At 35.8% G+C, this 26,589-nt stretch overlaps 1 protein-coding gene across 1 annotated transcript in view; it reads left to right on the top strand.

Annotated features, from left to right (window-relative positions):
• LOC150109884 (forkhead box protein P1-like) overlaps positions 1 to 26,589 on the top strand; it is a 589,350-nt gene that overhangs the window by 296,257 nt on the left and 266,504 nt on the right. The window contains exon 5 of the mRNA XM_090397192.1: positions 21,614 to 21,829. Coding sequence (XP_090253318.1) covers positions 21,614 to 21,829 — 216 coding nt within the window. The remainder of the gene's footprint in view (positions 1 to 21,613; positions 21,830 to 26,589) is intronic.

Here is a 26,589-nt window from a genome sequence, read left to right as displayed (position 1 = left end):
TTACTGCTTAAAAAATTTGATACTGAATGGCCAGGTTTCCTAAACCTGTACACCCAACCAGAAGAATCCGATGATATGGACGGCGAAGTGGAAGAGATCAATGACACATCCATCTCCCTGCCCGAGAGCCCCAGTCAGACGGTCTTCACAGGTGAACAGACGGGCAAGAGACGGCGAATCGAGGAAGATCATGTGGAAAACGAAACTACCTCACAAACAGTCCCGGAAAAAAGGGAAAAGGTCCCTCCGGTAATTCTCCGTGAAAAGGAAAAATGGACCACAGTTGCAAGAAACCTAAGAGAACATCAAATTGGATACTCCTGGGCCAAAAACACCAACGAAGGTGTAAAAATTCAACCAACAACAGTCACAGACTACAGAGGAATAACAAAAATGATGGATAACAACAAACTACAGTACCACACCTTCGCACTAAGCAGCGAAAGAAATCTAAAGGTTGTACTGCGAGGTGTCACAGAAGGCATTACCTCAGAGGAGATCGCGGCTGACCTTACTCAGCAGGGCCTATCACCTATCAAAGTCAGCCGGATGTACAGATCCGATAAACAACCAATGCCATTAGTACTGGTTGAGATACAGAACACTCAAAGACAAATTTATGACATAACTGCAGTCTGTGGACTTAAAATATCAACAGAGCCACTCAGGAAAAGGGCATCAGCAGGGCAATGCCATCGTTGCCAAAAGTTTGGCCATGCCCAAAGACTCTGTAAAGCCGAGTTCAGATGCCTGAAGTGTAGCGAGAAGCATCAAACCATTACATGCACAAAAGCAAGAACCACACCAGCCAACTGTGGAGGTCCCCACCCAGCAAACTATAAAGGATGCAGCCAACATCCCAGAAATCACGGAACTACAAGACCCGTCCAACCTCCCCCTATCTGGACCACCAATCAAAGCATCTCTGCTGCACAGTCATTAAACCATCAAAACCCAAGCCATAAAAGTCAGGAAAGGGCTCAACCTTCCACCAAGACCTATGCTGAAGCAGCTTGCCCAAAGGACACAATACAAAGCAATCAAATAGGCTCCAACATCACAGCAATACTGACTTCTTCGCTAGCCACTATGCTCCAGGAATTCAGCAGAACAAACCCAACTCCATCCTCCACAAAGAGATTCCTGCAAGGAACCCATTCCATACTCACAGCACTCAACTATGAATAAAACAAAAGTAAAACCTAACTCGCTTCTAATTGCAGCCTGGAATGCCAATGGCCTCACCAACAAGACATTAGAACTACAGGAATTCGCACAAAGACACAATCCGGACATAATGCTGATCAACGAGACCCACCTAAAACCTGCCAACAACCCAAAAGTGAAAGGATACACAATATACCGAACGGATAGACTCAGCTCCAGAGGGGGAGGCACTGCCATCTACATCAAACCATACCTCCACCACAATGCCATATCCAACCCACAGACTACAAACCTGGAAACCACAGGAATACAAGTCCACACAAAAAATGCTGGAAGCCTCAAGATATTTGCTGCCTACAACTCACCAAGCAATCCTCTACTGACAACAGACCTGGATGCAGTCCTCGGCACCACAGACCCCACCATCATAGTAGGTGACTTGAACGCCAAACACACAGCATGGTTCAGCACCACCAACAACAGAAGTGGTCGCATACTACACAACTATTCAACACTTAACTCAGTTGTGGTAGCAGGACCCACTGAGCACACTCATTACAACCCTCATGGCAGATCAGATGTACTTGACATAGCTATCCTTAGAAACATCAGTTATCAATACAAACTAGAGACGCTCAATGAACTATCATCCGACCACAACCCAATACTGATCAAACTTGGCACGGAAGATCAACTAGCCCACCAGCACACCTTCATATCGTGGGATAGGCTAGCTAAAATCCTACCAGAATACATTGGTCCTGTACCAATCATCCACAAAGAAGAAGACATAGATGAAGCAATAAGCAATTTAACAAGCCAAATTAAAAAAGCACTAGAAACAGTCACCAAAACTGCAACCAACCACCCATCCGGTCGGCTCCCAGAAAACATAATGGACCTCATCAGAACAAAAAACAAAGCCAGGAAAAGATATCACAACACAAGAGCCCCACAGGACAAGAAAACTCTGAACAAGTTGAACAACCAAGTCAGAAAAGCACTTCAAATCCACAGGAACCAGGATTGGGACAATAAACTATCATCACTCAACCCAGAAGATCACACAATATGGAAATTTCTGAAGATTCTGCGCACTAAACACAATCCCCTACCGCCCATGCAAACTGCTCATGGAACGGCGCACACGGATAAAGAAAAAGCAGAAGCAATAGCAGAAAACCTAGAAAAACAATGCAGCCCGTCATATGATAATATAAACATCACCCACATATATAAAGTCCACCAGCAGGTCAAGCGTACCTTAAATCAGTCCGAAGACAAACCAGCCAGCATCACCCCCACTACTCCAGTTGAAATAACCAACATCATAAAACATCTAAACAACAAAAAAGCTCCAGGGCCAGATGGAATTACTAACAGAATCATCAAATTACTTCCTAGAAAGGCTATTATGCACCTGGTTAACATAACCAATGCAATAATGAGGATACAACACTTCCCCTCTGCATGGAAAACAGCAGACATCATACCAATAAAAAAGCCAGGAAACAATCCGCAACTCCCGCAAAGCTACCGTCCAATAAGCCTGCTCTCCAACCTGGGAAAGATTGCTGAAAAAATTATCCTTTCAAGACTACAAGAAAAATCAGACCAATTAGGAATAATCCCAAACGAACAATTCGGCTTCCGCCGTATGCACAGCACAGTGCAACAAATACACAGAATAGTGGAGCATATCACTCAAGGATACAACTGGAACCTTCACACAGCTGCAGTTTTTCTGGATATTGCCAAGGCCTTTGATAAGGTATGGCATCAAGGATTACTCTATAAACTCATTCAGGCCAACATACCAACAAACCTTACCCGTCTAATAAAATCATACCTCACTGACAGATCTATGCAGATAAAAATAAATGGCACCATCTCAACTAGGCGCAAAATCCTGGCAGGAGTACCTCAGGGATCTCTTTTGGCTCCTTTACTTTTCACAATCTACGTGGCTGACATTCCACAGAACCTGAGGACTACCATCACAGCCCTATATGCAGACGACACAGCCATAATGACAAGATCTCTCCGCCCACACCTGGCCATCAGTCGTCTCCAGGATACTATCACAAAGCTAGAGAAATGGTTCTCCGACTGGAGGATACAAGTAAACCCCGTCAAAAGCTCAGCTATACTGTTCACCAGACGCAAAGCCTTCATCCAAGATGATATTGAACTTCTCGGAAAAAAGATACCATGGCAGACAGAAGCCAAATACCTTGGAGTACAGCTAGACAAAAAGCTAAATTTCAACAGCCATATCAAGCTCATAGGCACAAAGACATCCAGAACCATAGCCCAACTCTATCCCCTGATCAATCGCAACAGCAAATTGGATAAACGCAACAAGCTGTTATTATATAAGATGGTAATTCGACCTGTAATCACATATGCATCCCCGGCATGGAGTCACACATCCAAATCTAACATCCAGAAACTACAGAGGATACAAAACAAATGCCTGCGGATTATCTTAGACGCCCCATGGTTCATCAGAAACACGCAGATCCACAGAGAAACCGGAACCCCTGACATCCGTTCTCTCCTTCATGACCATGCGGAAAAGTTCTTCAGCAAGGCACATTCTCATCCCAATCCACTAATCAGACAAGCTTCCAGTTATAGTGAACATGACTATCAAAAACACAAAAGACCCAAGGCAATCCTGCTTTCAGCAGAACAGAGCTAACTCCACAATTCACAAAGTGCGAGCATAAGTCTCACAACCTCTCCCATCAAGCTTCTCCACACAGATAAAGGGGAAAATAAAAAGCATTTTATGCTTCACCCAGCAAGCCAGTAACGTTGTTGTTGTTGGTAAGTTAGCCTGGCTTCTAGATTAGTTATTATTTTATCCCTACAGCAGGTAAAATGGTTACAACACACGCAATTAACAGACATAATACATTGCCTTCATAGTCTGCGAGCTGAATTAACTCGATAAAATTGTTACACGACAGGGGAAAAGAAAAGAACACAGAAACGAAAGCTGTATTAACAACTTTTAAAAAATCTATTTCGTCAGATTTTAGTGACTATCCTCAGTAGCTAACCATGGCTTTACGTGAGTATACTGACTCTTTGGCAATGTTACATCTCAAATGTAATGCAAATTCATGTATTAATTGGAGAAGTAAAGTAGGAAAAAAGATATGGATTAATAACGAACGCTGAAAAAAAAAAAGTTAGAAAGGCAAGAGTTAGAAGTTTTACTTACCTAGGAAATAACACTGCGATTTAAACTGTTAAAAACAAGGAGGGTGGGGGGAGGTTTAAAATCTCTGATGACAGAAGTGAAAGTAAACCTGCAAGTGATTGATAATATATGGAAAAAGTAAAGTAGTTAGTTACCCTTGACAAAGCCCAGAGTGCTGGAAACGACATGGGTAATAATCGAAGGCTGTTCAGCCGAATATTGGCTTGAAAGAGCTCGCTATAGAAATGTTCTATGAATTATACGGATGCAGAAGGTAATGAAAAAGAATGCTATAGAATAGTAAATGCAAAGAGTATCTATTGTAGAAAATAATTAGATGGAAACGTAACTTTTTTTCGGACATATCTGTAGGAGGGATAATAACAGCAGAAAGATCAAAATCTCGAAGTTCGGCACAATGGACGATATAAACAGAATTGAACGTGACGAGAGTGAGTATACCATGTAAATGAGTAGTGTGGGAAGAGCTTACAAGAGTTGAGCTACCTGGCACTGAACAGAACAGAATGGCAGAAAATAGTGAAAACTGCATCGGCCAACCGGCCATAGACCCATGAATATTGATGATTGAACTCATAGACAGAATTTCATCATCGAACCGAACATGGTTCCCATTGTTTTAAAATAAATAATACAGAAGCTGTTTAGTTCTTAAAATGATATAAGCATCATTATAGTTTGCTATGAATCAGTTCAATAATTTTAGTCACTGACAAAATTTAATACGTTTGTTTATGATCACAGAAAAGAGTTTTGCACCGTAATGTACTGAAAGCTACAACCAATGAGAGACACGTGTGACTGGCGAGATGTATGACGTAAGATGCACGAAATACGATCTAAAAATAAAAAATAAAAATAAATAAAAATCAACAAAGTCTATGAACTTTTTTTTTTTTTTTTTTTTTGCTGTTGTCTATAAATTTTAAACCAAAAGCATCAAACACTAGCTGGTTTTCTACTTAGTATATTTACATAAAGTGTTAATTATAATTCAATAAATAAATGATTACAACGAGAAAACAACAGCAGAGCAGCAACAACCAGAAGATGGAAGTGAGACAAAATGGAAGAAGAATTCAGAAGGTGAACACCAAAGAAAGGAAAGGAAAGGATAAGATAGAGTAATTAATCTGAAATTAAAATCAAAATGAGTGAAATTAGTTTAATTTCTTAATCATTTTATAATTATCAATATCTCTGTATCATTAGTTTATTCTTTCACAAACAATCAGGACAAATCATTATTACAAACTGATGGCGATGTTAATAGTCAACAGGGGCCATGGACTCGAAAAAAAAATTATTTTTTATCAAAAATATTATTGCAATTGAAAAAGTTTGATTAAAAATTTCAGTTACAAAAATTTAATGAACGTTTATTTACCAAAATTTAATGAACGTTTGTTTACCAAAATTTAAACTGAACCATTTTTAGCACTTGCATTGTGCAAATTGATGGCAGAAATTACGTAGTAATTTCTGCCATCAATTTGTATCGTAGAAGCCTCAATTTGGTATCGTAGAAGCCTCAAAATAGCCGATTGAATATCCAGATGAAAGTAAGAAATTGCTTTTATAATTAATGAGTGAATGAATTGACGTCACTATAATAATGAATGTGTTGGTAGGGAGAGGATTTCTCTTAGATAATTTATATACTTACGTTTTTGTAAATATTTTTTATAACAAAACAAAAAGTAGCATTATTGTTGTTTCTAACTTTTTTAGAGATTATTATTAATTACTGATGCCGAAATTCATTTATTTTCAATCAACAACTAACTAAAAACACATGTTGCATTACACATTAAAAATAGAGTACTATGTACGAGGGTGGTCTGAAAGGTTCTCAGCCTCGACCATAGATGGCAACACTATGCAAGATTTTTTTTCTGCGTTGGTACTACATCTGTCATAAGCATCCATGTGAAATTGCAAGTCATTCTGTCAAGTAGTTTGTTTTATACAGCTGTCTGAAGCAAAAGTTTGTCTGTGTCCCTTGAAATGGATAAAATTGAGTATCGTGCGGTTATAAAATTCTTTGTAAAAGAAGGTTTAACACAAAAAGAAATTCATTCGAAGTTCATAAAAGTTTATGGGCACTCTTCTCCTTTGTTTTCGGCAATTAAGAAATGGGCTGCTGAGTTTAAACGTGGCCGTACCAGCCTTGAAGATGATCCACGTGAAGGACGTCCAAAAAGTGTAACAACACAAAAAATCATTGATCAAGTGCACGATACGGTATTGGATGATCGTCGAGTCAAAGTGTGTGAAATTGCTGAGACTATAGGCATTTCAAAAGAACGTGTAGGATATATTTTGCATGAATTGAATATGAAAAAGTTTTGTTCAAGATGGGTGCCACGCTTGCTCATAGCTCAAAAACGCACTCGCATGAAAATCTCTGAACAGTGATTGGATCGTTTTAACAAGAATAAAACTGATTTTGTGCGTCGATTTATTATTATGGATGAGATTTGGATTCACCATTACACACCAAAATCCAAACAGTAGTCAAAACAGTGGACAGAAGCCGTTTGTTCAGCTCCAAAGAAGACAAAGTCGGTTCCATCAGCAGAAAAAGTCATGGCATCGGTGTTTTGGGGTGCTAAAGGCATTTTGTTTATTAATTATATTGAAAAGGGTCAATAACCGGGGAATATTATTCCGATCTTTTAACTGGACTAGATGAAAAAATTTTGAGAAAAGACCCGGTTTGTAGAAGAACAAAATCATCTTTCTTCAGAACAATGCACCTGCCCTGCACTATGAATTGTTGGAACATCCACCCTATTCCCTAGATTTGGCTCCTCTGACTTCTATCTCTTCCAAAAACTAAAACTCTTCCTCGCTGATCAGCGTGTTTCTTCGAATCAAGAGGTGATTGCAACTGTAGAGGGGATATTTTGCAGATCTTACTGAGAACTACTACAGGGACGGGACAATGGCGCTGGAGCATCGCTGGAATAAATGTATTAGTCTTAAGGGAGATGTTGAAAAATAAAAATAATTTTGAAATTATATATTCTTTTTTTCATTGTTAGGCCGAGAACTTTTCGGACCACCCTCGTAGTTTGGATTAGTTGTTAGTCGTAAACGTAGATTTGTTCTTGCTCTTAATATTAAATAAGATTAAAAGCAAGAATTAAAGTAATTATTTGAGTACATTATGTATATCATCTCACTTGGTTGCGGTTGCATGTCGTTACTAACCGCTTGTATATTTTGTGAGAGCAAACCCACCATTTCCAATATTTTTCTATATGAATTCCATCCACAAAAGGCTTTTTTATATATTTTTTAGCACATTGTACTTTACTTCCTTGGAATATTAGATAATCCAGCCTATACTCTCGAGACCAAATGTGCTATTTTTTTTTCAGGACTCCAATAAATAGGACTGAGGTTTCACACCCGGGATGAAATACATCCACCACCTAAAGATATTCAGCATCTAAGTTTAGGGTGGGATTCGAACCCACAATATGTTGATTGGAAAACGTTTAAACTAACTAGTTGACCAACCAGACTTGACTGATAGCACAAATTAGCCCACTTTATATTACGTTAATACATTAGGTGAAATCTGATTTAATGAAGATATCGAAGGATATATATTTATTTCCAGGCTCATGCTAAATATAATCACAAACGTATCACTCCGAGAATCATGAATCATTAAAATCTCTCTGAATAACTCTAGTAAGTGTCAACCCCCTCCTGTGAACGATTGAAAAGCAAAATATTACAGCTTTATCCGACGTCCACCATACAGTTCATGGTGAACAATCACACTCCGAGCGATATTGTTGACAATGAATGCATTTCGGACAATAAATGGTGACATATAAAGGGCGGGTCAAAACTTCTGTATCGGGCCTTTCACAATTAAATTACGTTATTTATTTTCATCGTTACAAAATCAACTACCGACGAAAGAGCGAAGTTGATTCTATTGAATACCGGTCTCTTCAGATCGATTCATCACAGTCCTGTTTAATCAAAAACTGTACAGCGTGGGACAAATCAGGATTGGAGTTCGTCCTGTGATTCCTGCAGCTCCATTCATACCCAATTGGTGCATTAGTAAGAATGCAATATTTCGCATAAGCACATTAACCTGGTAACAATGCGTTGAGTTATCTTTAAATGATATTACTTTTTTTTCTCTTTTGGCTTTTTTGACCTTACTTAATCCATTACAGAGACTTAACCCTCCGCCTTTTCTTAATGTTACAAAAGTAGCACACTTTTTTTTTTTTAAAAAAAAGGATGCTGCTAATCATATTCAACAATATTTTAAATCCGTTTTAACATTTTTTTAACTTTTCAAATTGTCATTAGCAATATTAAAAATTCAAAAATAATCGTGCGCGCGCGTGTGTTAAAGGATAATTTAGGAAAATGAAAACCTGCAGTGACGATGACAACTTTTGCAAAATAATTCATAAATTATGGTATGTACAGAACTACTGAAAAATCATTTCATTAACTTCCATGTTGGTGGCTGGTGAAATATACCATATATTATTTGCGACAGTTCTGTCATGGTAATCATTCCTATTTCACCTTAATATGAATTTTCACGTTTGTAAATGAAAAGTGAACTCTAATGGAATGAAATTTATGTGTGGTTTGAAGAGCAAGACAAAAATAGGTTACAGTTTGCAATGCTGAGCAAAATTACTTTATTATTATCATTGGAGATGGTGTTTTTTTTGCGATTTTGTACCTCGCTTAAATATCCCTTATCACTTAAATTGGAAGGTGGATATCACTAAAATTGCAGCTTACACTACCACAGCGATTTTCGAGATGCTAAAAGTTGCTTTCGGAGACGAAACAATGAACAGAACAGAACAAATATTTTATTTGTTTTCTTTTCAGTCTTTTAAATGACTGCATGATACATTGTACCTGTCCGTTGGTTTTGGTGACGCTGAACGTTGGCGATGCTCATTGATGAAGGAACTTGACCACGGAAATAGACACATCCCAATTCATTAGTTGGGATCTTACGAGGATGCTCTGAAAAGATCTCGGCCTGGACTATAGATGGCAACGCTATCGGTACGTTTTTTTTTCAAAGTTGGTACATCTGTCATAAGCATCCATGAGAAATTTCGAATCATTTTCTTTTAGTAGTTTAAAACAAACTATCTAGTAGCTTGTTTTATACAGCTGTCTGAAGCAAAAATGTTGTCTGTATCCCTTGAAATGGATAAAATTGAGTATCGTGCGGTTATAAAATTCTTTGTAAAAGAAGGTTTAACTCCAAAAGAAATTCATTCGAAGATTTTCAAAAAGAGAAATTCAATGAAGGAGAAGAAGGCACTCTTCTCCTTCATTTTCGACAATTAAGAAATGAGCTGCCAAGTTTAAACGTGGCTGTACCAGCCTTGAAGATGATCCGCGTGAAGGACGTCCAAAAAGTGTAACAACAGAAGAAATCATTGATCAAGTACACGATACGTTATTGGATGACCAGCGAGTCAAAGTGTGTGAAATTGCTGATACTATAGGCATTTCAAAAGAACGTGTAGGATATATTTTGCACGAAGAATTGCAAATGAAAAAGCTCTGCACAAGATGGGTGGCGAGCTTACTCACAGGAGCGTTTTAACAAGATTAAAACTGATGTTTGCATCGATTTATGGATGAGACTTGGATTCACCATTACATACCACAATCCAAACAACAATCAACCGGTTGTTCAGCGCCAAAGAAGACAAAGTCAGTTCCATCAGCAGGAAAGGTCATGGCATCGGTGTTTTGGGATGCTAAAGAAATTTTTTTATTAATTATCTTGAAAAGGATAAAAGAATAACAAGGAAATATTATTCCGATCTTTTATCCAGACTAGACGAAAATATTTGTGAGAAAAGGCCCGGTTTGCAGAAGAAAAATATCTTTCACAGGACAATGCACATGCCCACAATGGTGTTTTGGCAATAGGAAAATCAAGGGATTTGCACTATGAATTGTTGGAACATCGACCCAACAATTCCTCAGATTTGGCTCCTTCTGACTTCTATCTCTTCCCAAAACTAAAACTCCTCGCTGGTCAGCGTTTTTCTTCGAATCAATTTTGCAGATCTTACTGAAAACCACTACAGGGACGGGGTAATGGCGCTGGCGCATCGCTGGAATAAATGTACTAGTCTTAAGGGAGATTATGTTGAAAAATAAAAATAATTTTGAAATTATAAATTCGTTTTTTTCATTGTTAGGCCGAGAACTTTTCAGACCACCCTCGTGCGTACATCAAAGCATTCTAAAACATAATTCCAATTTATAGTTTCAATGCGAAGAATTTTGTAGTGTATTTTAACACACGATACACAGTGAAGTGTATTGTGCTGTTCGCAGTAGTTTTTTTTTTTTTTTTCACCTAAACTGGCTGGCACTAAAGGCAGGAACATTTGATCATACCGTGCGTGATTAAAAAAAAAAAAAAAAAAAAAAAAAAAAAAAAAAATTAAGGTGGAATTTGGCCTCCTCAGTCTCCAAAACGTTAGGACTAGAAGGGTCTCGCCGTTTCCTTATGAAGAAAAAATAGCATTAGCAGATTTTTTTCATTAAAAAAAAGCTATAAACCAGCGAAGTTTAATTCTCTCTCTCAGAGAATGCCAAGTCTAGAATCCGATCTTTTTTACCTATCTGAGGCACATGTTTTCTTGTCTCATTCAATGACATTTATTTCGTATTTATATTTCACGTTTATACAAAGGGAAGGGGGGGATATGATTGAGACATTTAAACTGTTGAGGAATTTTTATTAGATTTACACTATGATTTTTCATATGGTAAAACGAGGAGAAGTTACAAAAGATAAGGAGCTATCCATGGAAGTTACAAAAGAAAGTAATAAGTAAAACAGTAAGAATTTTTTTTTTTTCTGCATGGAGAGTGGTACGAACTGGGAATGTATTGCCTGAGAGCTTGGTGAAAGTGCCAAAGGTGGATTTAAGAAATAGTACGATAGACTTTGTTTTGGTTAGTATTGACTCCCCACGATGAGTCTTGTGACTCCAGGAGATCAAGAAAAAAAAATTATTATTATTCTACAAATTCTAAGAAACAGTATGACTTTTTTTTTTTAATCTCTGAATGTCCAACTGTTTTAAATGCAAAGTCATCTTCTTTGGTTATATTGACAACTCCAACTGGCTCTTTTTTCTTTCAAATTCCATTAATCAAGCCATAAAAATGAAGTTTTTGCTGTAAGCAGTGATCTAATACCAATTGTTCCTCTGCCAACGAAAATAACTCCCTCCTGCATCACGTGTCAATGAAGATCGAGGGAGGGGAGGAATCATATGTTGCAAATTGGGAAAGATAAAAATTCCAGCTTCATTCTCGGCCTGGCACTGAAGATTAAAAAACAAAAAAATAAATTAAAATAAATTCACGAAAAAGAGTAGACGAAGACGTTTAGCTTTAACTTTTTGAAGACTGATGAGCAGCTAAACTCCACCTTAGCTGGTCCACCGATAAGAATGATTTTCATAAGCATCTCGGGAGGGAAGAGACTAGATTATGGCAGGCAACTGGCTTCATCTCGTGGCCTATAACTCGCTATCGGAACAGTGTGAGTGCTGCAGTCGATTTTCTAGCTGCGGGATTAAAATCTCGATTTGTCTGGAGAAAAAAAAACATATATGCTGCCGAAGGTTGACTGACTCAAAAACCCCTTAAAATAGTCCTAGAAAGAGTTCCTCTAGTTGACCTAGTATCGAACTTATAACGGTTCTTTCTTCTGGAGATCGTCTAGTTCAGTGATGGCGAACCTATGACACGCGTGTCAGCACTGACACACTTGAGGGGTTCAGGTGACACACCTTGGATGTTGAAAAATATTGGTATTCTGATGAAAAAACTAATTTCAGTAATTTCAGTTTATTGAATTAATTGTATAATATGAATTCATAGATTGTATATCAATGTCCTAATATAAATAAGTCACCATCTATGATTAAGCAGTTAAATTTATAATGCATGTATGCAAGTGGCACATCAACAACGTCAATATTTAAAAAAAGATGTCTGACACACCTGGGTAAAAAGGTTCGCCATCACTGGTCTAATTCCCTGGAAGCAAACACTTTCTCCGCAGACACGCTGATAAATATCTAATAAATAATTAATTTAAATAAATAAACTAACCCGTAAATAAACAAATATAAATCTGACTTAATAATAAGCAAAATGCGCAAACTCACCTCTTGTTACAAATGCTATTCGGGCCTGCTGATTTCTTATGAAGATCAACTCCTGTCCAACCAAGCGTCCGCCATTCTCTCACTGCAACATTATCTGCAAAACTGGCTGTTTGATATTAAGCTTCTGTTTTATCTCCTGTCTAGGTTGCCAAATCTTACTAAATCCTCTTACTATGCCCGAAAAAAAAGAAAAAAAAAGTTCAGTGATTCGTGTCAATATAATAGTAATTTTGGTCAATCGATATACAAAAAAAGGTTTCCTGGTCTTGATGATATCTTCTAACCTTACTCAAAAATTTTCACCCGTAACTAATACCCATTCTGTGTTATCCTTATTCTTGCATATTTTCTGTTCAGTTGCACTACAGCTGCGATATACGCCTACATTCAACCGATTCTAAATTCTGGAGATAAAAATATGCCATTAATCTATCAGTCCATTAGTTTGTATTCAAGGTTTACTAACATATTGAAGAACTCCAATAATAATTCACTTCTTCATCAACTGTGGACAGCCAGTTGAAGTTGGTCAGTAACCATCACTCCACGAGGAATTGCTTACTTACATCATTCACTTCTGTATACATGTGAATAGAAATGCTAGGAGGAACTCGCACTATTTCTTTTGATTTTTCCATGGTGCCTGATTAGCCTTAGAAATTGTTCAACGGAATATTGTGCTATGGTCGTTAGACCTATTCTAGGCACCCAAGCAGCATACTACAAGACAGGGTGGAAAGCTTCCTTTAAATTTCTCTATCCTATTTCTGCTGGAGTGTTCTGGGACTTTGCTCTTTCGCCACTCCTCTTTCTTCTGCACATAAATGACAGTTTATGTCAGTAAATAACAGCTATAACTTTTTGAAGACTGATGAGCAGTCAAGCTCAATCACTTCAAATCTTATCTGTATAGTTTATCCGATTATAGTGCACTCCAGTCGTCTTCTTTATTTAACAAATCTTGTAGTACTAAACATTAAAGTCCTTCATATCTCATACCTGATGAGGAAAACTTCATCAGGTATTCAGTGCTACAAGAACTGAGCCCTATCTTCTTTTCAAGAAAGATCTCTTTATCTTTAACTACCTAAACACTAGACAGAATCAGATTTCTATTTTTTGACTAACATACGGCACTAGCTCTTTAAATATATATACAGGGTGTCCCAAAATTCACGCAAGATTTAAATTTAGCGCCATTTGTGCGGTAAAGTGTTGCCAACGAGAAAAAAAAAAAAAAGACAGCGTGACAGCTGACAGTTCATGGTTATTAAAAATGGAGCGCTACACGAAAGAACAACGCATTTTCATTGTTGAGCAATATTTTAAAAATAATGAAGGTTTGGCAGATACAGTTCGCAATTTTCGTACAAAATATGGTAGGAATAGTGATTTAACTTAATCAACTGTGAAAAGATTAATTAAAAAATTCAAGGAAACTGGATCAATTAGTGATCTTATACACTCTGGCCGTCCTTCAACAAGTCATTCAACAGAAAACATCGAAGCAGTTCGTGAGAGTGTTGCTGAGAGTCCAGGAACATCAATTCGGCACCGTGGTCTTGAATTGGGCATTTCGGGAAGCTCTCTACAGCGTATTCTCACGAAAGATTTGCATCTTTATGCTTACAAAGTTCAATTGACTCAAGAACTGAAGCCTGCTGACCACACACAGCGAAGAGAGTTCGTTGAATGGATTATGGAACAACAACAAGTGGATGCTTATTTTTCGAACAAAATCATCTTCAGCGATGAGGCTCATTTTCATCTTAATGGCTTCGTTAAGCGACAAAATTGTCGCATTTGGGGTTCAGAAAATCCACGAGTGATTGTTGAGAAACAAATGCATCCACAACGTGTCACTGTTTGGTGCGGATTTTGGGCTGGAGGCATCATCGGTCCATTCTTCTTCGAAAATACGGCTGGCAAGGCAATAACAATTAATGGTGCTCGCTATCGCGACATGATAATCCAGTTTTTTGTGCCTAAATTGCAAGATATGGATGTGGACGACATGTGGTTTCAACAAGACGGTGCCACATGCCATACTGCCCGAGAAACAATTCAATTACTGCATGAGTCATTTTCTGGTCGTGTAATTTCCCGTTTTGGTGATCAGAATTGGCCGCCCAGATCATGTGACTTAACGCCGTTGGACTTTTTTCTTTGGGGTTTTTTGAAGTCTAAGGTTTATGCCAACAAGCCCACGACCACCCATGCCTTGAAGGAGGAAATTGAGCACTGTATCAACGAAATTCAGCCACATTTATGCAAAAAACGGTCATGGAAAATTTCGACAAAAGAGTGCGTATGTGCCAGCAAAGCCGTGGAGGCCATTTACCCGATATGGTATTCATGCATAACCCTATACTGTATACTTTATGAATCAATAAGAAATTACAATTTTTAATTAAAAACCTGTGTTTTCTATCAAAATTACTTCTTGCGTGAATTTTGGGACACCCTGTATATATATATATATATATATATTTAAAGAGCTGAAGGTCTTCGGAGGGAGGCTACTTCTTGAGAAAAACTGTTCTGCATAACAGAGATAAATGAAAAGAAAGGTGAACGGGAGTATGTTCAGCATATTCAGATCTCCAGCTAACATTGTCTATAGCTGCTAGAGAGGAAGTTTATTTTTGGTATAAAATCAAAGCTAGTCATTCTTTTTTTCAAAACCAGTGCCCTCCGATGGGGATAACTTATTGTCTCCTCTTGGTGACATTAGAACGTCGCGCCATATTTAGATTTTTGTTCAGAAACATGGTTAGAAACAGTATGCAGTTGTCAAGGACGTGTTCAAATTGATAAGATTCTCTTTCGATACAACTGACTCTGGTTTCACATAAATCAGCTAGTCCTATTAGAGTAAATTCTTGAAACTTTTGGATCATCTTGTATGTAGAGATGCACACTATGTCAATTGACGTGTCCATTAAGAAGTGCTAAGTTTGATTTCCCATGAAATCATTGTTATTATTATTATTATTGGCCATCGTAACTCCTCCTAGAATGGCAGTCATAAACTCGCGTATTACTTAAATCCATACTTCAAACCTTTAATAGTACGTGTCGCTTGTACCAACTATCGTTTTTTTATGCGTGCGTGTCCAACTCGATGCAAAAAGAACATTGACCGAAAAAAAAAAGCTGAAATACTTTGGCCATACAAAAATAATGGAAAGCTGACTTCTCAAAACAGATAATGTTCCTGAAATCGTGGAGGGGGTAGACCCTCAATGAAATAGATGAGTAGTGATTCTAGAGTGACTGGTCCTCAAAGAGTTGAAGCCTCAAGAATAACCCACAATAGGATTCACTTGAAAAGAATTCTTGTGACACATCACAGACGTAGACTGGCTGTAGCGTCTGCTGATGTCCATTAAAATTATTGTTTCACTTTAAGTCTGTACAAGTAACACTATGAAACAGAAAATTTTGAAGCGGTTTAAAATTACAAAATACTCTTTGAGAGAAGAGTCATGTCGGAATGCCTTCTTGCTCTCCCAAAACGATGAAGATCGTTAGCGCTGGTAACTTGGAAGTAAAGGATATGAATTAGAACTGGTTAAAAGAATCAGTTATTATATTAATCACTGATGAGTTAATTGTGAATAAACTGTTAAACATAAATTAAACCCAAGTTGCTTTACTAGGATCAGATTTACAAATATTTGTGGATATCTTACATCCATATCTTAAAATCATGGTATATAGTTCTGGTACTTCCCTCTGTTCTTTCCAACAGAGTGGGAAAGATTAACAAATTTTGAAAATAAGTGTTTGAAAAACTAAATAAAACGGTATGGACTGAAATGAATACCAACGAAGCGATTAGAAAAGAACACAATCTACCATATTCCATACCAGCAGCAGCAGCAGCAACAAGAATGAAAGGAAAACTTGAATAATATGGACATGTGTGCAGAATGCTAATCTTCAATGAAGATCTGGCCGGAAAGAAATAAAAAACATCCGGAACATAAGTTGGGCTGAACTCCTGCAGAAAGTTAAGTAACTTTTCTACGATGGCAGTGCTAACAGTCAGGAGTGGAAAATTTTTGTTCATGGATACTTTTACGAAGTACGCTTCGTATTTATTTTTTAAATGTTATTTGTTTATTTAGTCAGTTGACAACCTGGTTACAGCTGTAGCCAAGATCATAATGGTGAGTGCGACTTCATAATTCATTTAATTCATAATTAAATGAATTAACGAGGTTGGCTCTTAATTGTGGCTTTTTTTTTTAATGTGTGTGTTAGCTTGCAAAACATAAAAATAATCTTTTCCAAGTAATAAAGCAACCGTCAAGAATGAATCATTAAAACGAAGAAACTACCGAAAATTAAAAAAAAATAATAGAATAAAAAACTGTTTAAAAACCAACCATTTTGCTCAAATATTATTTTGATTTCTCTAATTATTTCAGTGTTGACGATATTCCTGAATAAAAGTTTGTCAACTCTAGGCGATGTGTTGAAATTCTTCTTTCGGAAATAAACCTATTAATGTTTTCAAATTACGAATTTTGTATCGAAAGGTTTGCCCTACTTGTATTATTAAGTTAATGTGTCATCTATGAAATACTCAAAAACGTATTTCTCATAACTGAAAATTCACGCAATAAAAACCCGGAGTAGCTCAAATTTCCTATCAAGTGAATCCATGATCTGTACTTATAACTTTTTTTTTTTTTTTTTTTTAAATGACGCGATGGGTTTCAATCCGGTTACATCTGTGCTTACGTCATACTACTTGGAGTATTTGGGATGCCTAAGCATGCGCTATTGAATAGGGAACGCCAATCCAAAATTCCATGTAGTGCAGTTAATCCCCCCCCCCCCTTTTTCCTCTATTCAGGTGGGGTTGCTCTCATTTTATGTTTGATATTTCTTAAGGGATATTCACTAATTTATTATGTTAGGTTTCGATTTATTATTATTAATTTCTTTCTTTCTTTCATCTTTCTCCTCCTCATACTTTTTTGCCCTTTTATGTTATTATTGTAGTGTTTTGAGTTAATTTGACACAGAACATAACATGCGCACGTAGATGTAGTCTGTCCGAGTGGTCTCCATACATGAAAGGGCACCAAGACTTTTCAGTCTCACGAAAATATGTTTTTCAAAATAAATAAATAAATAAAATAAAAATAAATTAGAAACCACATTGATCATTGTACTTCGCAATCAGCATTTGTTATACTGAAACTTGATATCTATCATTATGTTATTGATTACAGTAAAAGTCCGCGTTATAAGTACTACATTAAATCCGTTATTACGAGTGTTTCATCTTATGCACTAGCACTTTTTTTTTTCCATTGTAACGAGAGTGCTCTTTTATTATATGAACTTTTGATTGTTCTGAAAATGTAAATAAATATTTCATCTGCTGATGTGGTTTAATCTTTTATCATGACTTGCTACTACGTGCTGTTGATTGACATTTATAGTAAACAAGAAATAACCCATTGCGTCATACGATTCATTTAATAAATTACAATATATTTATGTTCGCCTTTCATTTTATTTCTAATTCTAAAAACTTTATTCTAAACTTCATATCATAGCACAAATTTTGAATAATTATATAGTTACATAACTACAGTTTGAATAACTATGCATATAGTTACTGTCTGTAACTATATGCATAGTTACAACATGGCTATATTGTCTATACTTATATCCATGTTCTCTCTTTCTCCACATAAAAAAATAAATACGAATATGGAGGTTCTTTCTAATCCACAAGTTTCACATTTAGTAGCTGTAGTGGATAAGCACTTTTGTTTTCAGTTCTGTATTTGAATCTTCAATTTGCGTCATAAATATTCTTTTTAATTGGGATGGGAGGGAATAATGTGATATTTTAGCGCGTTGCACACGTCAAGGACAGTGTACTGAAAATAAAGAAAAAAAGGCTAAGTCGATCCTGATAAACTTTGATTATTTATAAATTCCCCTTAAAGACCAAAAGAAAAAAAAAAGGGGGGGGGGGGCTTATCGTTCTCTGAGTGACGAGGGTCATTCTTAACCAGCACAAAATGACCTTTCGTAATCACTCTCTCCAAACAGACAAACTGGCCAAAACACGCCCAAATTAAAAACATCATTTAGTAGCCATACAACCTTTGTTGTTTCGGCCATAATTTTGACAATAATAAAAATGCGCGTCGAGTTACATTTTTCTCGTCATTATACGTTTCGAGTTGTTTGCGATCCTCTCTTACCAAGTCATATTACTGTTTGTTTATGGGTGTTTTGTGTTCATTTAATGAGCCACACCACACACACATTCGTTACAAATAGGGAGAGATGAACCTCCTGTTATTTATTTATATTTATTTAATTACTTATTCCCGAAGCCTACCGGTCATAGTCATAGGAAATACTATTGTATTTCCAAGCGATAAGAATTGCAGAGAATGAATAAAGAGGATGAGTGGTTAACACAGTAAGTTTGGAGTATAACTGAAAATTGGTGTTGAGTGATTGTTGCTCGAATTTTATTGATAAAGGCTGCACGTGGGAGTATCGGTAGTGGAACGAGTTATGACCGTCTGATTGCTCTAGGTTGAATGAAGCGTAGAATTTTTTTTTTTAAAAAAAACTAAGACTTTTCACTAAGAATATCCTATACAGGGATGGATTTGTACAACGTAATCAGTTGTTCACGTCGAGAGTAGCGTCTTAAGCAGAAGAGAAAATTAAGAAAATCTGATTTTTTTTAGAGATCTATATAGCTACAGCTGTGATAATATATGCCATGATAATTGTGATTGTGAGAAATAAGATAGTTTGAATTTTGATGAAGGGCCAACTGTTTATCCTTTTCCCTCCCCCTTTATGTAATGTTATCATTCTGAAATTGCTGACAAATTGGCGATAAATATCAGTGATCCTTGATTTTAGCAGTCCATTTGACATTCTCTTGAAGAAGGTAGTGGATATTATATCCGGTAGATAAAAGGAAAAACAAATAAACATTTGAATGACATCTGTGTTTTTTTTCCCTTCTTCCAGTACGCCGTATCGATGTACAATTGATTGACTTATCGAACTTTCGAGAACAATTATTCAGAACTTTATGAGTGTTTTTTCTTCTTCTTTTTTTTCTCCCCTGAAATGTCCATAGTAATGTTCTTTTTTTTTGCAACTAAATTGGAGGAAAGTATTAATGAAGTATTCTAGTGAATAGCATTTAACCAGAATTAGAATTTATTAGAAACTAGTCATGTTATATATGTAGCCGTAATTCTATGATTAAACCTTAATATAATCCCAACAAAGATAAAATGCACTAATTTGAACATTGGATTACCAATTTGGAAGAATTTTTTGTTATAATAATGTCAAATTCATAGAGCTTAAAACGTAGATTTATTAACGAGAATACTAGATGGGAATTTCTGTATTTTTCATTTATGTTAATTGAGCATTCCGTTAGATGAGGTTTTGTGAAGAATAAAAAAAAAAAAAAATTAAAAAAAAAAACACTTCGTTCTTTAGTGCAAAAGTCATTATTAACCAAATTGGAAGATTTTCGAGTTTATCTTGAAGTAAACAAACTGTTTTTAAGCAATTAGGCCTTAAGTATAACAATAAATTTAAATGAAGTTATTAGAATTATCAGCTTGATGATTTTGTTATTATTGTTTTTAATAACACTTAATTAGCACATTTTTATAATGGCACCAGCGCTGAAGAATGACGCTTTTATTTCTCTGCTAATTTCAGGTAAAATAATTATAAAATATAGTAAGCAATTAAAAAACAATACTTTTTTTTTCTCACTAAGGCACAAAGTGCATTCTACTCCTGTGCTTTGGCGTAATATTACAACTGGTTACATATCATGATTGGCCAACTCCTAGCTTATAGAAAGTTCAACTCATTTTGTATCTTTTTTTGTTCTGTGTTTTCTTTATGTAATAATAATTTATGTTTGTTAGTGATTGAGTTACATGTATGTTATAAAACATTTACAGACAAAAAATGTTGTTGTTGTTGGTTGTGGTGGGTGATAGTGTTATTGTGTGTAGTTTCAGAATTAAATAGGTAGAGGGCTCCTAATGAGTCATTGGACTCTTTGCATGTTTCTATAATAATAGTAATAATATAATAGTAAGAATGTTATTATCAAAAAAATCAATTTCAGACAGCAGCTAAAATTAAAGAAATCCTTGTATATAAACAAGAAAAACTGTATATGTTATAAACAACTATAGACCAATCAGTCTCATTTCCAATAATTGTAAGTTGTTGAGTAAGGAGTATCCAAAACAGGTCATTTACAAACTGCAAACCGAATTATTGAAAAATATAATGAATATGAGAAACCTCTATGCATTGCTTTTATTGACTATTTTGAACATTTGACTTTATAGTTCTTGCTTAGATGCTGTACTCAAACAAGTGTTTTTCCATTGAATTTATTCTCCCAGTAAATAAGTTTATGGAGATAGATGTTGTGTGGATTAGTAGGATGGATCACAAAGTAGTGGCTGGAGGCTGCAGTGAGCTCTTCGCCTTGAGGATCCCATACAGCTGACAAAAAAAAAAAAATAAATAAATAAAATGAAATAAAATAAATAAATAATAAATAAATAAATTAATTAATTTAAAAAATACACACATATATATATATATATATATATAATATATATATATATGTGTGTGTGTGTGTGTGTGTGTGTGTATTAATTATTATATATATATATATATATCATTCAGGGCGAGGAAAAAATCTAGTGAAATACAGTACAAAATGGGAAGAATTCCACAAGTTTTCAGAATTAATGGTTAAAAAAAAACTCATCCTGATAGTTGGTACATTCCAACTTTCAGGATGATACATTAACAAAACTGAAATTTTATTAGCTTTAAATGATAAGTTATTTGTAATAGGAATCCTTAACTAGATGCTTAATTTAGCTCAAAGAGATTGTAATTATTGTTATATATATGTTTTTAATTTTAGGGCTCCAAAACCCAAGGAACAAAGCGGGCCCGGACGGCCTGTGATAAAGTATCCACTAGCGACACCACAGCCACCATACCATCTTTGCTAATGATGAACTCTCAGCTCCTAGCTCAGCAGCAACTGCAACAGCTTTTACAGCAGCCTGTTCCTTCCCCTGTCCAACTTCAGCAACTTCTTCAGCAGCAGCAGTCATTATTTCTTCAACAACAACAGGTAGCAATTTTAATTTCCAGCAAAAAAAAAAAAAAAGAAAAAAAAAGTGGGATAAAAGAAATGTTTTTCACTTTTCATTTAAATTTAATTAATAATGATGAATAGTTAAAATTAAACAACAAAAAAAAGGAGTAAATTTACAGAAGTTAAAAAGTCTGGATGACAATTGCGAATTAGTCTGTCTTATTGCATTCCACTTTGAATAAAAGCTTCGGTGTGTTAAGATCAAATTTAATTTTCTTTTTTTTTTATTTCAGAAATTACGAGCCTGAATAGAGAGATAGACAGAGTTAAATTTATTTAAAAGCACTAAGAATTTCTTATGATTATTATCACAAGCCCTCCTTTTAGTCAAGACTTATCATAGACTATCTGTGATGAGTTTGTTTTAAGCTTTTTGCTTATTAAGAATCGCTCTTCCATCATGAAATGAATTCCATGCATCGACCACTTTCTGTGCAAAAAAAAAAAACAACAGAAAAACTAATCACTTCTTTGCGTACCACTTTCAAGAATGGCCGCTTGTACTTTCTTCCAAACAAGAAGGAAAATATTCCTAGTATCCATCCAATAAATACTTTCAAAATTTATGTTTTAATTATATTACTCTCCAACTTCTATTACTCAATCTCTGCAGATTACGTGCTGTCAATTGAGCTCATAGCTAACACTGCTTGAAATCTGGGCAGTCAAGCAGTACTCCAGATAGTGGTCATTATTGGAGGCTTAGAGTAACTAAACAGATAAGCATGTAAAACATTTTGATTAAATGAGCCATATGGGGTGGGCAGGGGGAATTGCATTTTATAGCTTAAGGATAGCAATGAATCAATTATGAAAAGCACTAAAATAATCTCAAATAGCAGTTGTCAGTCCTTTATTAACTAAAAAGTAACTATAATTTTGGTTTTAAATATGAGTAGAGTAATAAACCAGTTATATGTGGCACTAAATGGATAAAAGAAAACTAGAATACTACTCCAAAATGATCATACAAAATGAGAAGAATCATTAAACATGATTAAACAAAACTAGAATAGCGCTGCAAAATGTTCTAGTTTTGTATCACGTGTCTGTACTTACACAGTAGTGATGCAGCTATTATCCAAATAAATAATTGGATGCATATGAGTAAAATTGTAGCAGAGATAAGTGTGTATGTAGCAATCTAGGCTGCTACATACAAACTTATCTGTAAGCATTACATGTAGCAGCCTAGACATCTATAACACTTTGGCTGAATCACAAGATTCTAGGTCTGTCCATAGATTCGACAAAGTTAAAGCTAATAAGATGAAGATAGTCCTTTTTATCTAAGAAAGTGTAAAGCCCTTCATTGCAATACATCAATTTAATATAATTTGATGAAGGAGATGTCTAAACCAATAGCTTGATAACTGGCATCACAGTAGGAAAAGCAGTGTCACAGAGACATTATGGATCAATCTGGGCATATTACTGAGGCTACTAGTGGCACAGAGGGAAAGTTAGTGAATAGAAGCCTGATGCAAGTCTTTATCACAAGTTGGGATGGGGAGGGGGATTAGCCAGTTGAGAGGGTAGTTCAAAAATTTAAATCAACATCCTTGTTGAGATTAGTTGGGCTGCTAATCATGTTTTTTTGAACTCTCATCTTGCTCTAGTATAATGTGAAAGTTTAATGATTTTTGACTTAGTTCTGTAAGTGGAATAATTATCAAGCAAAGTGTAAGTGAAAAGTCATAAGCAAAAAAGACTATTAAGCAAATCATTAATAATATTATTAACTCAATAATATTATTAATATTATTGTTTGCAGAAGGTAAAATTATACCATATATATTTACTAAAATAAAGAGCCAAAAGGCTTCATTTTGGTGATGCAAAATTTTAAAAATCAAGTGGATATTCGATCCAGCATTATTTCAAAGCCAAATGTGGAAACTATGAAAGTTTTGTAAAAATAAGTTGACCAGAGAGCTTATGGGAATACACCCACCAGAATTCACGAGTCACCCTAGTGCAGACCATTTAGAGAACATGGACGCTGCCCAGGCATCCATATAGTGATCGAATATATGGACACCTGGGCAGCGTCCATGTTCTCTAAATGGTCTGCACTAGGGCGACTCATGAATGCCGGCAGGTGTATTCCCATAAGCTCTCTGGTCAACTAATTTTTACGAAACTTTCATAGTTTCTACATTTGGCTTTGAAATAATGCTGGATCTAATATCCACTTGATTTTTATAATTTTGCATCGCCAAAATGAAGCCTTTTGGCTCTTTATTTTAGTAAATACTTTTATGCATTAACCGAGAGCTCACTTATGAAAAATACACCTCCAACATTACAAGTTCCATAGTTAAATGAGAGTTTTTACTCTCTTAAGGTTTCTACCTGGTCTCTGAAGAGAACTAACTAGTTCGAAACAGATGTCAGGCCAGTGAAACCGTATTAAAATGGACCAATTAGAGAGTGAATATATGGATACCTGGGCAGCGTCCATATTCTCTAAATGGTCTGCACTAGGGCTACTCGTGAATGCCGGTGGGTGATTCCAGTAAGCTCTCTGGTCAGCTTATTTTTACAAAACTTTCATAGTTTCTACATTCGGCTTTGAAATAATGCTGGATCTAATACCCACTTGATTTTTATACCACATATATATATGTAATATACCATGTGTGTGTGTGTGTGTGTGTGTTACTGCATGCAATACACAAGATCATGCCCATGTGTCATTCTTCAGCTATCCAACTTTGGCATACATGCAATGTTTCCCATGTGAGCATGCCTAACAATATTATGGCATCCAGAAAACATGTATATATATATATATATATATACATGTTTTCTGGATGCCATAAACTCTATATATATATATATATATATATATATATATATATATATATATATAATCAGTTTAAGTGAACATTATTATTATTATTATTCGTGACACCTCCATGGAGTCCGAAGACTCATTGCAGGAGGACACTTACTGTACAACTCTCCGTCTCCATCACTACACCGAACTTCTACTACCAATCGTCTACATCAGCGGCATCTACTGCCCACCACCACAGCTAGTATTTTTTGTCTGTAAATTGCGTGTGTTCTGAAGGGCCAAGTGTTGTCTGTATGCAGGATGAAAAACCCGAGTTTTCGGGGGAAAAAACCCTGCCCTCCGTATGAGATCGACTAACTCACCTTCGATTGAAAAAGTCCATATAAAAATTCCTCCCATCATTGATGAGACTCGAGCTTAGGCCTTTTCCAATTGAAGTGCGCAATGTACTGTCATTCTTCCAATTGCGCTACGGAGTCTCTAACATGCAGTCCCATATATTGAGAAACTTGTGACATGCTAATAATGAGGAGGAGCACAAATGACATATTGCATTCTGGACTTTTCTGATCATATCCTTAAGATGCTGTAGGACTGATCATTTGAATTGAGATAAATCTGGCATCATACTAGAACCTGAAGTATCTATAAGAAAAGTTAAGAGCTAAGGTGCATGCGTGCGTGCACACACAAAATGTACCTTCATTTAACTGACCCTTGAATGGATTAGCATGTTAACTGACTTTTGATATTTGACTCGAGCTTAGGCCTTTTCCAATTGAAGTGCGCAATGTACTGTCATTCTTCCAATTGCGCTACGGAGTCTCTAACATGCAGTCCCATATATTGAGAAACTTGTGACATGCTAATAATGAGGAGGAGCACAAATGACATATTGCATTCTGGACTTTTCTGATCATATCCTTAAGATGCTGCAGGACTGATCATTTGAACTGAGATAAATCTGGCATCATACTAGAACCTGAAGTATCTATAAGAAAAGTTAAGAGCTAAGGTGCATGCGTGCGTGCACACACAAAATGTACCTTCATTTAACTGACCCTTGAATGGATTAGCATGTTAACTGACTTTTGATATAGCACCATGTAATTGTACCTTAAGTTATCCAGCCTTTCAGTTTTCTGACAAATTACTCTCTATCTGTAGTTAGATAATTGCAGGATTACTGTATCTCTCTCTCTCTCTCTCTCTCTGTGTGTGTGTGTGTGTGTGTGTGTGTGTGTGTGTGTGTGTGTGTGTGTGTGTGTGTGTGTGTGTGTGTGTGTGTGTGTGTTAACAATAAAGTATATACTTCAGTTATTCAGTTATTATTAGCTAGGTATTCTATAAAATAATAGGTCATTTTAATTTAAGAATGAAATAAGAATTTTATTCATACTTGAACTAGTAATTTATGAAATACATATTCTATAGAATAACTAAGTAGTTCTAGTTAACTTTGTACAAAAAAGAATTATTAATTAGCAAGATGTTGCAGTAGTCCATTGTATTTCTGAAATAAAGAATATGATTTTCACATGATGAACAAACTATAACGATATTTGAATCACAAACATTTTTTTTTCCCCATAAACATTTTGTAGTCTGTCTTTGCTTACATAACACATTTCACAAAACCATGGCCTTCATCACTTGATTCGGCTGTAAGTACTGTTCCAAGCAACAGTTTTTATGGTAGTAATTCTTTGTGGGAAACAAGTTTTTCATTCACGACCACCAAATTTTGTTCTCATATACAGTTTTTTTTAATAATTCCATTCCTAGTGTCTAATTTATAGAAACTATCCTCGGTTTTGTACAGTGTTTTTGTACAGCACAGTTATGTACCTGTCATCAGTGATATGGTAGTTGAGCTTTGTTGATAATCTAATAGAGCATTGATGTGTAGATGTACAATAAACATCTAGATTTA

This window comes from Typopeltis vanoorti, chromosome 1 (genome assembly GCF_054136105.1).
Source record: "Typopeltis vanoorti isolate ZY-2024b chromosome 1, IOZ_Tvanoo_1.0, whole genome shotgun sequence".
Classification (NCBI taxonomy): domain Eukaryota; kingdom Metazoa; phylum Arthropoda; class Arachnida; order Uropygi; family Thelyphonidae; genus Typopeltis; species Typopeltis vanoorti.
This window is presented reverse-complemented; position numbering and strand designations above follow the sequence as displayed.